At 39.7% G+C, this 16,885-nt stretch overlaps 1 protein-coding gene and 1 long non-coding RNA gene across 2 annotated transcripts; one reads left to right on the plus strand and one right to left on the minus strand.

The window, feature by feature from the left end:
* The first annotated feature begins 1,428 nt into the window (after positions 1–1,428).
* LOC110148985 (uncharacterized) lies at positions 1,429–3,539 on the plus strand. The gene is made up of 3 exons (XR_002317311.2): positions 1,429–3,043; positions 3,184–3,255; positions 3,358–3,539. It is a non-coding gene; the product is annotated as an uncharacterized lncRNA (long non-coding RNA).
* An 11,018-nt stretch (positions 3,540–14,557) lies between these two features.
* Positions 14,558–15,487, minus strand: LOC110148984 (olfactory receptor 2A2-like). Its single transcript, XM_020911290.2, has one exon. The coding sequence runs from the start codon at positions 15,485–15,487 to the stop codon at positions 14,558–14,560; it is 930 nt and encodes a 309-aa protein (XP_020766949.2).
* Between the last annotated feature and the right edge of the window lie 1,398 nt (positions 15,488–16,885).

A 16,885-nucleotide genomic window follows, 5' to 3' on the forward strand; every position in this document is an offset into this window, starting at 1 on the left:
TGAAAGAGGTACTATCATTGTTACAGTGACAATCACATTACAACATATAAATATAACAAATGAACACTGTATACCTTAAATTTACAAAATGCTCTATGTCAAGTGTATTTCAATTTAAAATATAATGATTGTTCTTTGGCAGAAATCAGCACACTGTAAAGCAGTTATCCTCCAATTAAACAAATAAATATGATGAAAGGCAAATTATCTTAGAAAATTATAGCAAGTAATACAACCTCAAACAAAGAAGCTTATGAAAATAAATCACTAATCAGAGTTGGAAGAGCTTTTAATCTCATTTACTCCACCCTTTATTTAAAAAGCTTCTGTTTCAGTTCCTACTGCATGTATAATATTATGCAAAGTAATATTAATATCATGGGTTATAAAACTTTAGAAACAGCATTTCTATTTTTTAACTTAATCCAGCTAGGGAATATTTTCTAGATATTATTATAACAGCATTTTATATTAAAAATAAATTCTTGATATTTGCATTTTCTCTTTTCTCTCCTCAGGATGCTTAGTAATTTCAATGAAAAAAAGTTGCTTTCTATAGGACAGTAGATATGTTCTATTGTTTGAAGGACTATTGATAAGTAATATACATCAAGCTGCCTCCTTCACAACTGATAAGCATTAACTATAATGTCCATCAAAATGGTAAATTAGAGTTGTAGATATACAACACCATATTGGCCTTGACAGTTGTTCAAATTCTATTTTTATTCCTCCTCCCAAACTCCTAACACTTTCCTATCGATAAGTCCTTTTCCTCATTGATAACATATATTATGATTACTTCTTCATTCATTCAGTCATTTTTTCATACCTGTGATCATTCAAAAATATTTAGGAAGACTTCACTATAGGTCAAGCACTTGTGATTACTATTCAAACACTAAAGATACAGATCAACTGATTAGGATAACAGACAGAAATATTGTTTTTTAAGAATATTTACAAATTCTTAAAGCTTTAAAAAAATGTAATATCATTTATGTGAGTATTTGAACTATTGAAGTTGCTCCTAATAATGTATATGGGATATTAAACATTCTATATCATGACTAAATATTGCATATGCAAAACAACATGGTAATGTGGCTAGCTTCGTTCTCACTGCCCTTGAAGATGAGTATGATCATACTCAAACACATTTATTGACAGGACATTGTGTGTTTATGCTTAGGTTCAGTTTAAGGTTTATGGATATTTTAAAAGAAAAAGGAAGTGGAGAGAGAATAACGGAGGGAGAAACAGAGAGATGATAGAGAGGAAACACAGGGAGAAAAAAAAGAAGATACAGCACCCCTTCCTTCAGTTCCTCACTATGACGTCACAATCCCTGCAGGGGGAGGAGGGGTGTGTAGGGATGAGTCTGGGGGTGGGGTGGGGTGAGGTATGTACCACAGGAAAGGGGAAGCTGAGTGCGGGGTAGCTACAGAGAGGTTGGAACCAAAAGGACTTCTGAAAAGTTGATAGAATTTAGATGGTTGCTGTCAAAGGCAGAACTAAGTCTGAGACACAATTTTTGAAAGTGTGAGCTTCCCTGGCGGCTCAGACAGTAACGAATCTGCCTGCAGTGCAGGAGACCTGGGGTTTTAAGCATAGACTTTTGGCACAAATCCATCTGCTGTTACCTTTATGTCAGTAGAGGTAGGACAGTAAGTTTCTACAGTCAAAAGAGGAAAACTGAGACAAGTCTCTGATTGGCAAACATTCTACCATGGCAGGAAAGTGGAAAAGTCTTTCTAATTGCTCTTTAAGGACGTTTGGCCATCTCTGGTTGGCTACCAGGGGGCAAGGGAACATGTTAAAGACGCTCAAAGGGAGGAGGGTTGCCAGTATTACAGAGAAGTATTTTCCGTATTCCATTTCTTGAAACAAGTGGGTGGTTTAGGTGCTTTGGGGTGGGGGCTGTGACAATGGTCCTCACCGGGCTGGTGGCAGCTATGGCGGAAAGCAACAGGAATGAGGGGATAATGAATAAATAAGGAGTATTGCTATTTAAACACTGAGGAGACCACCCTAGTGAAAGATCATGAGAAATGAAACTTGTGCTACCAGAAGATGAAATGTAAATGCCTATAATTAGAGTCTGGATTTGAAAGGCTAAAACTTTGGCTATCTATAATTTACAGGGTTTTGAAAAGAACTGTGAATTTAAAAAAAAACAAATTTAAAGAAGGTTATGTGAGAGACTTATAATAGAGACCAACTGCCTTATAAATGACTCACTTCTAGCATAGAGATGTTACTTTGAAAAAATGCTGGTCTTGATAATCCACATATTCTTTGTGAAAGTTGCTCAGCTGTGTCTGACTCTTTGCAACCCCATGGACTATACAGTCCATGGAATTCTCCAGGCCAAAATAGTGGAGTGGGTAGCCTTTCATGTCTCCGGGGAATCTTCCCAACCCAGGGAACAAACCCAGGTCTCCCACATTGCAGGTGGATTCTTTATCAGCTGAGCCACAAGGGAAGCCCAAGAATATTGGGGTGGGTAGCCTATCCCTTGTCCAGCAGATCTTCCCGACCCAGGAATCGAACTGGAGTCTCTGCATTGCAGGTAGATTCTTTACCAACTGAGCTATCGGGGACGCCCACATATTCTTTGTGGGGAGGGCGGGGTGGTGGGGGGAACTTCCAAGCATTTAAGCCTTTGAGGAAAACACACATGTACACACACACAAAATTTCTGAGTACCAGAGATGGAGGGAAAATTCTGCCCATCATAATTCGTGGAAAATACAAAGCTACCTCCAGGAGTGAAGAGTTTGTACAGATTAAGAAAAATACTTAAGCATTACATGTTATTCATAGGAGCCTGGTTTTTAAGGAATTTTATCAAGATTCATTGAGTCAACTAGTCAAAAACAACTACACAAGAGAAAGACATTAGAAAAGAAATAGCTTCTTCTACAGTTAAGGATGTGGAGTTTATTTACAATGTGAATCAGTGAAATTTAATTTTTTTTTTTAACTTCTTGAATAAGAGAGACTTTAACCAAATATTTTGGATTTGTGTTCTATTCACCAGGTAAGAGGCATAAGTTACCAAAGTTACTATCAATGTATCCCATTTCTCTCCAAGAGAAATTCAAACCACAACTCTTAGCAAAGTTTTAAAAAACAAACACCTTGTGTCACATGAAATAACCACTGTTCCCTTATTTTCAGGCATCCTCCAAGCGCTGATCCCTGTAAGTGCCCCGAGAGCAGTCTGCCGGTTATAAAGAAGCCACAATTAGGGTAGCCCTTTGAATCACACAAACTATGCCCTTAAGTAAAGGAAGACTGGAGGTAAAAGCAGCTTCAGGCCCTTACCTTCAGTCTCTGCCTCACTCACTGCAGGTTCAGAGCTGGAACGGAAACTCAGTGGACTTGGGAAAGCTGAAGTTTTCTTTCTTGTGTTTTTCAAAGACCACAGTTGATTGAAGACCCTGGTGACTTTCAGCAGCAAATTTTAGTACAATTCTAAATGTTTCTACCAAAGTTCCTTGGTCAGTAATGGCGGCTCCTTTTCAGAAGAGCTCTCCCACTATATTTCTTTTTTGCTAAGCTCAGCACCTACTGCGGCCCTTCCTTCCGCTGCTTAAACTGCCCGGTGGTTAAAGCCTTTCTCCCCTACCCAGATTAAAGGCTTCAGAGAGCAGTGACTGCCTATTGGGTTTTTTTGGCGGGGTGGGGGGTTGGCCTTTTTTTTTTTTTTTTTTTTGACCTTTAAAGGGCACATCAAAATCACCTGGGAACTGTTAACAATTCTGATGCCAGACTACAGCGTCCTCATTTTGAGGACGGCCGGCTAGTTGTCAGGCTCTCCGTGTGATGCGGTGACAACGGTGACGCTGGGAACACCGGTTAAAATAACTCCAAAGATGTTACTAGATGTTGGGGGCGGGGGCAGGGAGCGATGTTTTTGTAAAACAAACCAAATTTCATTCTGTTCCCCAAGTAACCTCTAAATAGGAGAACGTTAGGGAGGATCGTTCTGATTAAGAGAACCTGGCCCTTCTTAGATCTAGCCCACCTGCAGGAAGTTAGAAGGGGGAGAAGGAATCCACAGGACAATCAGGTTGCATTCCTTTTCCCCACCCCTTTGTCCTGTTGAACAAGGCCTTTGCGCCTGGCAGAGGGGACTCTGGATATGAGGAACCAACAAAGATACTTTCCCCAGCAAGGAGATCCAACCAGTCCATCCTAAAGGAAATCAGTCCTGAGTGTTCATTGGAAGGACTGATGCTGAAGCTGACACTCCAATACTTTGGCCACCTGATGTGAAGAACTGCCTCGTTGGAAAAGACCCTGATGCTGGGAAAGATCGAAGGTGGGAGGAGAAGGGGACAGCAGAGGATGAGATGGTTGGATGGCATCACCTATTCAATGGACATGAGTTTGAGCAAGCTCCAGGAGTTGGTGATGGACAGAGAAGCCTGGCGTGCTGCAGTCCATGGGGTCGCAAAGAGTCGGATACAGCTGAGCAACTGAACTGAATTGAACTGAAGAGTGGATCTGTCTCCCCACCACTTCGCCTGTGAAGCTCAAAAGAGGAGAGTCTTGATCTTTTCCTAAGGTGGTTTCAAATACCTTCAACCAGTCCTTTTCCCAGTTTACATTGATACGATCCAGTCCTTACAAACAGTGCCAGGTGGTAGAGAATTGGAAGCGGCTTCTTAGGGTGAGAACCTGACATGGAGCTTCCCACCGAGGCCCTCCAGGAATGTTCCTGACACCCTCTCCCACCACAGCCTTTCACCCTCCATCTACTCAGCACCTTCCCCTCCAGTCTGAGAGTCTCCCAACATCATGCCTCTCCCAACATCTCTCTCAGTCCAACCCCTCTCTCAGGATGATCAAAGAGGGATTTTCCTTTGAGATAGCTTATCTTATGGGCTATTCCTTGACTGGCACCATCTTCAACACCTGGAAACTTGGAAATACAAAATCTTGGACCTCACTCTAAATTTACAGAATCAGAGACCGCAGAGTGAAGCACAGCAATCAGAGTTTTAAAAATTCTCCAAGTAGTTCTGGTGCAAACTCAGGTTTGAGAACCACTGCCATCTCATGCCTTCTCTTGTCTTATCCTTTGGAAGAGAGAGAAAGAAGGAAGAAGACTTACTTTTACCTGGAACCTGTATGAGAAAGGGAAAGACAATAAACAAATAATAAATAAAACCATTGAAAATAGAAAAAAAAAAAAAAAAAAACAAGTTTGCCCATATAAAAGATAAATAATGGCTTATTCAAGATACTTACATTTGGTTAAAGATCAAAGAGTCCAAAATGCAGTACTTGGATGCAATCTCAAAAACAACAGAATGATCTCTGTTTGTTTCCAAGGCAAACCGTTCAATATCATGGTAATCCAAGCCTATGCCCCAACCAGTAATGCTGAAGAAGCTGAAGCTTAACGGTTCTGTGAAAACCTACAAGACCTTTTAGAACTAACACCCAAAAAAGATGTCCTTTTCATGATAGGGGACTGGAATGCAAAAGTAGGAAGTCAAGAAACACCTGGAGTAACAGGCAAATTTGGCCTTGGGGTACGGAATGAAGCAGGGCAAAGGCTAATAGAGTTAGGCCAAGAGAATGCACTGGTCATAGCAAACACCCTCTTCCAACAACATAAGAGAAGACTCTACACATGGGCATCACCAGATGGTCAACACTGAGATCAGATTGATTATAGTCTTTGCAGCCAAAGATGGAGAAGCTCTATACAGTCAGCAAAAACAAGACCAGGAGCTGACTGTGGCTCAGATCATGAACTCCTTATTGCCAAATTCAGACTTAAACTGAACAAAGTAGGGATTACCACTAGACCATTCAGGTATGACCTAAATTAAATCCCTTATGACTATGCAGTGGAAGTGAGAAATAGATTTAAGGGACTAGATCTGATAGACAGAGAGCCTGATGAACTATGGATGGAGGTTCGTGACATTGTACAGGAGACGGGGATCAAGACCATCCCCATGGAAAAGAAATGCAAAAAGGCAAAATGATTGTCTGAGGAGGCCTTACAAATAGCTGTGAAAAGAAGACAAGCGAAAAGCAAAGGAGAAAAGAAAAGATATTCCCATTTGAATGCAGAGCTCCAGAGAATAGCCAGGGGAAATAAGAAAGCCTTCCTCAGCGATCAATGCAAAGAAATAGAGGAAAACAACAGAATGGGAAAGACTAGAGATCTCTTCAAGAAAATTAGAGATACCAAGAGAACATTTCATGCAAAGATGGGTTCGATAAAGGACAGAAATGGTATGGACCTAACAGAAGCAGGAGATAATAAGAAGAAGTGGCAAGAATACACAGAAGAACTGTACAAAAAAGATCTTCATGACCCAGATAATCACAATGGTATGATCACTCACCTAGAGCCAGACATCCTGGAATGTGAAGTCAAGTGGGCCTTAGAAAGCATTACTATGAACAAAGCTAGTGGACGTGATGGAATTTCAGTTGAGCTATTTCAAATCCTGAAAGATGATGCTGTGAAAGTGCTGCACTCAATATGCGAGCAAATTTGGAAAACTCAGCAGTGGCCACAGGACTGGAAAAGGTCAGTTTTCATTCCAATCCCTAAGAAAGGCAATCCCAAAGAATGCTCAAACTACCCCACAATTGCACTCATCTCACACGCTAGTAAAGTAATGCTCAAAATTCTCCAGGCCAGGCTTCAGCAATAGGTGAACAGTGAACTTCCAGATGTTCAAGCTGGTTTTAGAAAAGGCAGAGGAACCAGAGATCAAATTGACAATATCTGCTGGATCATCGAAAAAGCAAGAGAGTTCCAGAAAAACATCTATTTCTGCTTTATTGACTACGCCAAAGCCTTCGACTGTGTGGATCACAATCAACTGTGGAAAATTCTGAAAGAGATGGGAATACCAGACCACCTGACCTGCCTCTTGAGAAACCTATATGCAGGTCAGGAAGCAACAGTTAGAACTGGACATGGAACAACAGACTGGTTCCAAATAGGAAAAGGAGTACTTCAAGGCTGTATATTGTCACCCTGCTTATTTAACTTATATGCAGGGTACATCATGAGAAACGCTGGGCTGGAGGAAGCACAAGCTGGAATCAAGATTGCCGGGAGAAATATCAAAAACCTCAGATATGCAGATAACACCACCTTTATGGCAGAAAGTGAAGAGGAACTAAAAAGCCTCTTGATGAAAGTGAAAGAGGCAAGTGAAATTAGTTGGCTTAAAGCTTAACATTCAGAAAACTAGATCATGGCATCTGGTCCCATTACCTCATGGGAAATAGATGGGGAGACAGTGGAAACAGTGTCAGACTTTATTTTCTTGGGCTCCAAAATCATTGCAGATGGTGATTGCAGCCATGAAATTAAAAGACACTTACTCCTTGGAAGGAAAGTTATGACCAACCTAGATAGCATATTAAAAAGCAGAGACATTACTTTGCCAACAAAGGTCCGTCTGTTCAAGGCTATGGTTTTGCCATTGGTCATGTATTGATGTGAGAGTTGGACTGTGAAGAAAGCTGAGCAACGAAAAATTGATGCTTTTGAACTGTGGTGTTGGAGAAGACTCTTGAGCATCCCTTGGACTGCAAGGAGATCCAACCAGTCCATCCTAAAGGAGATCAGTCCTGGGTGTTCATTGGAAGGACTGATGCTGAAGCTGAAACTCCAGTACTTTGGCCACCTCATGTGAAGAGTTGACTCATTGGAAAAGACCGTGATGCTGGGAGGGATTTGGGACAGGAGGAAAAGGGGACAACAGAGGATGAGATGGCTGGATGGCATCACCGACTCGATGGGCATGGGTTTGGGTAGACTCTGGGAGTTGGTGATGGACAGGGAAGCCTGGCGTGCTGTGATTCGTGGGGTCGCAAGGAGTCGGACACAACTGAGTGGCTGAACGGAACTGAACTGAATCTCCATGGCTGCAGTTGAGAAGATGCTTATGCTTTCAATGAAGAAATTTGGTCATGTTGACCCTTAATATTTCTTCCAATTCAATGGATCCATGAGTTTTAGGATTAAGAAGAAGCAGCAAGCAGTAAGAATCATTAAGAATATAGAAAGGAATGCCATATTAAGTCAGGAAATACATATATATTTAAAGACAACTTCTCAGATAAAATAATTTTGTGCCCACATCACAGTTTCATTTCTAATATGCTGGTAAATGAGAAGTTGCTGGGCTTCCCTGATGCTTTAGATGGTAAAGAATCCTCCTATCAATGCAGGAGGCCCAGGTTTGATTCCTGGTCGAGAAGATCCCCTGGAGAAGGAAATGGCAACCCACTCTAGTATTCTTGCCTGGAGAATCCCATGGCAGAGGAGCCTGGTGGGCTACAGTCCATGGTGTCGCAGATGTGGACAGCACTGTGACTGACACTTTATAAGCCTCACTCAAAGATGTCCCCTGCTGGTAAAAGCATTTTGTAGGAAAAAACGAAGGCAATACCATAAAGAAATGTCTGGTTAAAGATGATTAGATTAGTCTCAAAATGGACTAAAATGTAAGTAAGTTCCAAAATTGATAGTCAGCTGAGTGGGAACCCTACATTCCCAGAAAGGATCTTGAAAGATTATCGAAGTGTCTTAGAAAACTATTGAAATTTTATCAAAATTCTAATCACTTTCAGCAGGGGCTGTGAATTGCCTCTTCCAAAAAGGCCTGTCTCCCCATGGGGTCTTTAAGAGTCAGACACGACTGAGCGACTTCACTTTCACTTTTCACTTTCATGCACTTGAGAAGGCAATGGCAGCCCACTCCAGTGTTCTTGCCTGGAGAATCCCAGGGGCGGGGGAGCCTGGTGGGCTGCCATCTACGGGGCCTCACAGAGTCGGACACGACTGAAGTGACAGCAGAAGCGGCAATAGCACCACATGTTTAAGACAACTCCTTCCTCAGTTTCTAGTTCCTCTCTTCTCATTGAGTTTCTTTTTTACTTTTTTCACTTTTGATAAGTAATTTAAACTTCCTAAATATTCCTGATTGCTTCATCTATAAAGTGGGGGAAATAATTTCTTCCCCAAATGAAAGAATAAGGCTAGAAAAAAACAACTATCTCTTAAGAGTCTTCCAAAGTCTGTGACTGACTAATCAAAACTCTGGGCTTCCCTGGTGGCTCAGAGGGTAAAGCGTCTGCCTGCAGTGTGGGAGACCTGGGTTTGATCCCTGGGTCAGGAAGATACATTAAAGGGGAAAGTTTTCTATTCTTGGATTCTGACCCTACCACAATGCCAAGCTGTGGTAGATTTATTTATGTGATTTGCCAGTGAAACACACAGTTCCTGCTATATTCATGCATGCCCTATGCAGTTACAAAAGTTAACTCAGTCTGCATGATTACCCTATGAGGCAAGTGCAATTCTTCCCATTTTACAGATGATGGAACTGAGACAGAGATTGAGACTGAGACGCTTTAAATAACCAGCCCAGACACAGTGTTTGGTAAGTACCGGAGCTTGGATTTGAACTCAGGAATCTTCATTCAACGACTGTGCTCAATAAACAGTTACTAATTGATAACCTGTCCCACTGCTTGATTCTCCACAGGGATGAAACAAGGACAGACAATCTTAAATAAGTTAAACTTTAGAGAACCCCAGTAGAAGGGAATGAACCACCTGGGCCAGGGAATTCAATAGAAGAAAATGACCTAGGTTAGACTCACTCTAGCTTCCACGGGGCTCCAATTCCATGGAATGTGACTGCCAGCTTTTTCTGTCCATGGAATTTCCCAGGCAAGAACACTGGAGTGGATTGCCATTTCCTTCTCCAGGGGATCTTCCCTGCCCAGGGGTCAAACCCATGTCTCCTGTGTCTCCTGCATTGGCAGACAGGTTCTTTACCTCTAGAGCCACTGGGGCTTCTAATTAAAGCCTAGGTCATTTTCTTCTGTTGTATTGCCCACTACCTGCTCTGATTCTTGTGTGCTTATATTTGTCATCTGTCCCTGGATTGAACCTTCTATGACCAGGGGTCCCCAACCTCCGAGATCCAAGGCCTGGCGATCTGAGGTGGGGCTGATGTGATAATAATAGAAATAAGAAAGTGAAAGTGAAAGTCACTCACTCGTGTCGAACTCTTCACAACCCAGGCCAGAATACTGGAGTGGGTAGCCTTTTCCTTCTCTAGGGGATCTTCCCAACCCAAGGATTGAACCCAGGTCTCCTGCGTTGCAGCCAGATTCTTTGCCAGCTGAACCACAAGGGAAGTCCTTGAAATTAAGTGCAAAATAAATGTAAAATGCTTAAATCATCCCCAAACCATCCCCCCACCCTGCCTGTGGAAAAATTGTCTTCTATGAAACTGATCCCGGATGCCAAATAGGTTGGGGACTGCTGTTCCACACCATAGGCACTGAGGTTAGTCTTTATTTGAGAAAATGGTAGAGAAAGTGACCAAGAAGCACCTCTTTTGACAAATGAGAGCTCCCTATTCATGTACAGTTAGTACTTGAACAACATGGGGATTGAACTGCATGGACCCACTTATATGCAGATTTATTCAAAAGTAAATACTATGGTGCTACACATTCTGTGGTTGATTGAATCCACAGATACAGAAGATCCACCTATATGGAGGGCCAACTATAACTTATACACGGATTTTCAAAAGTTCATGTTGTTTAAGGACCAACTGTCAATGCTGTTCGTCACCTAGCAGGTTCTTTACATTATTCTTAAGGGGAAAAAAAAGTTATCATACCTGGAGAGACGGGATCACTCCCTTGATATTTTCAGAACTCTTGACATTGTCTTGTGGCCATAAAAGATACTGCTTTCTCAGATAGTAGAAGAATGAAAGGATCCTTGCTAGGGATAAGAAACCAGAGCTCTCTGAAGACTCTGAAGGTGAATGAACAATACTAATCTGGCATAATAGTGATAACTAGTAAGTATATAACTGCTGCCAAAACAACTACTTCTTCAGCTGTGAGAGGCCCCAGAGCAGGGCCCCTGCTTTTGGAGGCAGAGCTCAAGTGGAGAGAGCCTTACTTCTGGGCAGATGGACACACGACTCTGTTCATATTGTGTCCACGACTGGGGACAACTCTCAGGCTTCAGGCTTGACCACTGGCCTCTAGACATTACTTGAGAACAGCATTTTCTCAGTGTTATGTGTTATAACAGTGTTATATCAAGCACTGTGCTGATGCAGTATCTTATCAGCAGGTCTTCCTTTTCTATCACATAAGATTGTTCCTATTTCACCATGAAGGTCCTATATTTTAAGTACTGACTCCAGCCACACAATAAGTAGGGAAAAATGGGATTCATTCACTTGTCTCTCTGACTGCAGCCTAGCAGTGTCTGCTCTTTTAACGTGATGTATCTCCGAATCCTTGACATTTGGGTCATTGTATTGTTTTGTATAATGCCAGTATTATGTCCAAATGTGTGTGTGTGTTCCGTCTTCCATGACCTTTTTTGTGAGGATGAGGGCTTTCAGTCAGGATACACGGTAGAATTGGTCTCCACTGTGACTCAGTAGAAACTTCATCACTTCCAATTACCAGAAGGCTCCTATACTGGCCGTCTCCTATAATGAAAGGTTCTATAAGCTTTCCTGTAATGCAACGTACAATACAGTATTCACAGCTACATCAGAACAACAAAAATATAGCTCTAACATCTTGACAGTATTACAGGGATGGAAGGGAAAATGTATAGCTAAGAACAAGTGTGAAAATAAAATTATGCTAAAAAATTATATTCTAAAAATAACTTTGGACTAGATAATAGTTTAGAGATGCTATTTTTTATTACCTTATTTTAAGAGCATTAAATTTTACTCTGTTTTTTTCCATTCATTCTTTCTGTAAAAGAAATAACATAATGGAGAAATGCTTTATACTTTTACCTAAAAATGCATTATGTTTAATATTACAACCATATGATGATTTTTCCTATTTTCATTATACAGAGAAAATAAACATTTGATTCACTGGAATAACTTTATAGTTGACAAGGATTGCTTATATTGTTGAATATTTTTCAACATATTCAAAATATATAGACTGACATTTTAGAATCTGAGGTATTGACTTTGGGCAACAGTTAACCAAATTTTTAAATTCTCACTGGGAGTACTGAATTGAAACACTTAGATCTTCTCCAGAACTATTTTATTTGAAGAACTTCTAACTCTAAAAGTGGTAGCAGTTTATATTTTAAGGTTTCCCTTTATTTTAAAATTATAATTACAATTATACATTGGCAGCATGTGAACAATTTGTGCATAAAATAATTATGGAAAAAACCTGCAACAAATAAGTTTGTAAAAATAATTATCTTCTACCAGGCTAAGGGACTCTATCTATGTGTTTATTTATGTGTAATGTCTAGAGCAGTAATCTGGACTTCACCTGGTTGTCTTTTTTAACACCTATTATATCTACTTACAGTGTTGAATATTATATTTTATGCTTTGGGCACTATATATTTGTAAAATGTAAGTTAATTATGATCAATTTTGTACTTAGTCTAGGATTTAACTCTTGAGGTAAATAAAATTTTCATGACCTGTCAGAAAATAGTGAATAATCAATGTCATTATGATGCATTTAATAATAAAACTGAAGAGTCTGCACAGCAAAGGAAACCATCAACAAAATGAAACGGCAACCTATCAAACGGGAGAAGATATTTGGAAGTCTTACAAGAGGTTAGTATCCAAAATATATAAAGAACTCACACAACTCAATAGCAAAACAAAGAGACAGAGAGAGCGAAAGAAACCAACTTTTAAGTGGGCAGAGGATCTGAATACTTTTTCTAAAGAAGACATACAGATGGACAATAGGTACATTGAAAGGTGTTCAATATCACTAATCGTTAGGGAAATACAAACAAACCACAATAAGATACCATCTTACACCTATTAGAATATCTATTATTAAAAAAGAAAAACCAACAAGAAATAACAAGTGTTGACAAAGATGGGGAGAAAAGAGAACATTTGTGCACTGTTGGTGGTAATGGAAATTGGTATAGCCACTATGAAAAATAGTATGGAGGGTTCTCCCTCAAAAAATAGTATTACCAAATGATCCAGCAATTCCACTTTTGAGTATTTATCCAAAAGAAAAAAAACACTAACTCAAAAAGGTATATGTACCCTCATGTTCATTGCAGCATTATTTACAATAGCCAAGATGTGGAAGCAATCTAAGCATCCCTCAATGAATAAATTGTATATATAATGGGGGAAGGAAATTTTGCCATTGGCAACAACATGCAACAGCCTTGAGGGCATATGATAAGTAAAATAAGTCATGGAGAAAGACAAATACAATATAATCTCACTTATATGTGTAACCTAAAACAAATATTAGAACAAAAACTGAGCTTGTTGATACAGAAAATAGATTGGTGGTTCCCAGAGGCATGGGAAGGGAGTGGAGGGTGGGCAAAATGGGTTAAGGGGGTCAAGAGTGATAAACTTTCAGTTATAAAATAAATAAGTCAAGGGGACATATTACAGAGTAGTGACTATGATTAATAATACTATATTATATACTTGAAAGTTGCTAAGATAGTAGATTTTAGAAGTTTTCATCACAAAACATTTTTGTAACTACCTATGGTGATGAATGTAACTAGACTTATTTAGGTGATCATTTTGTGATATATGCAAACATCCAATCGTAATAATTTCCATCAGTATCATGGAGACAGTTGTTCAATCTGTTTTCATAAATCCATGAAACTTTTGCCACCAGGAATGAGAAATAATGTCAGCTATATCATAGTTGTCTCATTCTGCTTGGTGCTACCCTAAACCATCTTCAGACAGGTTTGTTAAAATTAAAAAATATTGGTGATGAAAATTTCAGGAACTTCAACTGATTAAATCTTGTTTTATTAGAAATCATCATAATCTAAGAGTAAATGTAACATTTGAGCAGTACTCAAAACCCATACCTTCAGTATAATTTAAACATTACTAATGAATTTTCTTCATTTGATCAAATCCAAAACTTTTATATGTTTGTTTACATAGTTTCTCATTGAACTAATACTTCCTCTAACTTTTTCTCTTTATTTCTAAATTATTCCACAAGGAATTTAGAGTTTCTCTAAACTCTTGCTTCATCCATTGGCCTTAAAATTGGTGAGGTAGAAAAAAATTTAACTACAGTATTTTCTGTATTGAAATTTCAACTCTACTTTGGAGGATTTCTCTTATGATATTAATTTTACTGTACTGTGTCCAGCTACTAGAAAGTGATAAGAAGTTTTGTATATCTAACTAAATAAGCCAGAAAAATTTAAGAATGTAATTTTCTTACATTTTTTCTTCATTCATTAATATTCCTAGTTTTAAAAGATAGAGTTCAGTATTTTTTAAGAAAGACTAAATAATCTGGTAACTTAGCTGTCCCTAAAGACAAAGGGACAAAAGATGCTCATTTCCAAGAGTCTTTGCCTTATATCCTGAGCTAGAATTTGGATAATTACCATATTTATATCAAATTTCTCACTGGGAAATTTTTCTGAGTTTTTCTTTCAGCAAACCACACCTTTTAAAAGAAAATCCCCAAACAACACTGTATGTACCCCTCACATGGACCTCCTCTGCAGAGCTCGGTACAAGGCATCCTTTACCTGAGTGTTCCTCAGGCTGTAAATGAGAGGGTTCAGCATTGGATTAAAGAGACTGTGAAACAGGGACAGTCTTTTCTCCTCCTCTTCTCGTTGACTGGAGTCTGGCACCATATAAACCAACATGGCTATGCCAAAGAAGAGTCCAACCACGCAGAGGTGGGAGGAGCAGGTGGAGAAGGCCTTTCTGCGGCCCTCCTTTGACTGGATCTTCAGGATGGCCCAGAGGATGCGTACGTAAGAGACTAGCATTAAGCACACGGGCCCGACTAAGACAAATACAGAAGCGGCAAGGAGGACCACTTGGTTGATCCAAGTATCAACACAGGCCAGCTTGAGGACAGATAGAATTTCACAAAAGAGGTGGTTCACTTCCCAGGGCCCACAGAAGGGCAGTCTTAGGAGGAGAACTGCATGGACCAGAGCCAGAATGAATCCACACGCCCAGGAAGTGGCAGCCAGGACCCCGCACGCTCTCCAGCTCATGATGACAGTGTATTGGAGGGGATGACAGATCGCCACAAACCTATCGTAGGACATCACCATCAAAATCAGGCACTCGGTAGCAGCAAACCCCAAATACAAAAACGTCTGCAGGATGCACGGGACAAAGGAGATGGTTCTATGCTGGTTTGCTAAGTTTGCCAACATCTTGGGGACGTTGTTGGAAGCATAGGACATATCGATGATGGCCAGAAGTGAGAGGAAGAAGTACATGGGCGTGTGCAGTCTCAGGTCCAGACAGATGAGTCCCAAGATCGTGCCATTTGCCAGCAGACTGAAGATGTAACACAGGGAGAAGATCCAGAAGAGAAGCTTTTCCATCTTTGCACTGAGATGGAAGCCTACCAAGATGAATTCTGTGACCCATGACTGGTTACTTCCCATTCCTTAACGACAGCTTGTCAAGGAGTGAAATGTGATAAGAGGAGTCAGAGCTGGAGAATCGAGGGAAATTAGAGTTACTCATCTCAAAATGAGCTCGGACAAAGGTTGTGTCCTTGTCCTACTTACTCCACAAAATCAATAACCTCTTTAACTTTTCATACGAAAGATATTTAAAGATAGAAAAGCATTAAGAATTATGCAAAGAACTCCCATATACAAAAACTCAGATTCAATGAATTTTGATATTTCTTTTATATTTGCCTTTTTATTCTCTTTTTCTCTCTATATATAGCATATTCTTTCTTTCTGAACCCCTTGAGTTTACATTGGCGACATGATGCATATTTACATTAAATTCCTCATTTTTTCCTCCAAGAGCAAAAGATATTTCTTTAACCTAACCACAATACAATTATTAAAATCAGACAATTTCATATTAACCTGATCTTTTAATTTATAGTTTTCTCTCTCTAGTCTTCCCACTCTTTAGTTTTCCTTCATTTGGAATATTCAACCTTTGGGTTTCATGACACTGATATTTTTGAAGGAAATAAGAGTACTTCTTTAGTAGAGTGTTCCTCAAATTGAATGATACGAATTTCCTCATTTTTGATTCACATTATTCACTCTCTTCAGGAAAAACAGATTATCCATGAGTAGGTGCATGGCATTAATTTGTCCCATTGTTGGTGACACTAACTTGGATCACTTGGTAAAGATGATGCATCCCAACCATCTCTATTATAAAATCATTCTTTTTCTTTCCTAATGTAATTTAATGGGGCATCCATTAAAATTAATATGTAAATATCCTGTTCCTCATAAAGCTTTCAGCAACTAATTTGAGCATCTATTGAGTACTTGCCTGATTCAATTATTAGTAACCATGTTTATAAAATGTGGCATTCCAACTCATTCATTGCTTTTGTATTTATGGGTTGTCAATTTTAGTATATGGAAAAGTCCTGTATCTATCTGTCTGTCTCTATGAGTCCCTTGCTCCTTGGAAGAAAAGCTATGACAAACCTAGACAACATATTAAAAAGCAGAGACATTACTTTGCCAAAAAAGGTTCACATTGTCAAAGCTAAGGTTTTTCCAGTAGTCATGTACGGATGTGAGAGTTGGACTGTGAGGAAAGCTCAGCACTGAAGAATTGATGCTTTTGAACTGTGGTGTTGGAGAAGACTCTTGAGAGTCTCTTGGACTGCAAGGAAATCCAACCAGTCCATCCTGAAGGAGATCAGTCCTGGGTGTTCATTGGAAGAACTGATGTTGAAGCTGAAACTCCAAAACTTTGGCCACCTCATGCGAAGAGTTGACTCATTTGAAAAGACCCTGATGCTGGGAAAGATTGAAGGCAGGAGCAGAAGGGGATGACAGAGGATGAGATAGTTG

Source organism: Odocoileus virginianus, chromosome 1 (genome assembly GCF_023699985.2).
Source record: "Odocoileus virginianus isolate 20LAN1187 ecotype Illinois chromosome 1, Ovbor_1.2, whole genome shotgun sequence".
In the NCBI taxonomy this organism is placed as follows: domain Eukaryota; kingdom Metazoa; phylum Chordata; class Mammalia; order Artiodactyla; family Cervidae; genus Odocoileus; species Odocoileus virginianus.

Coding starts and splice junctions, on each gene's coding strand:
- LOC110148984 (XM_020911290.2), bottom strand. CDS start 15,487: ATGGGAAGTAACCAGTCATGGGTCACAGAATTCATCTTGGTAGGCTTC.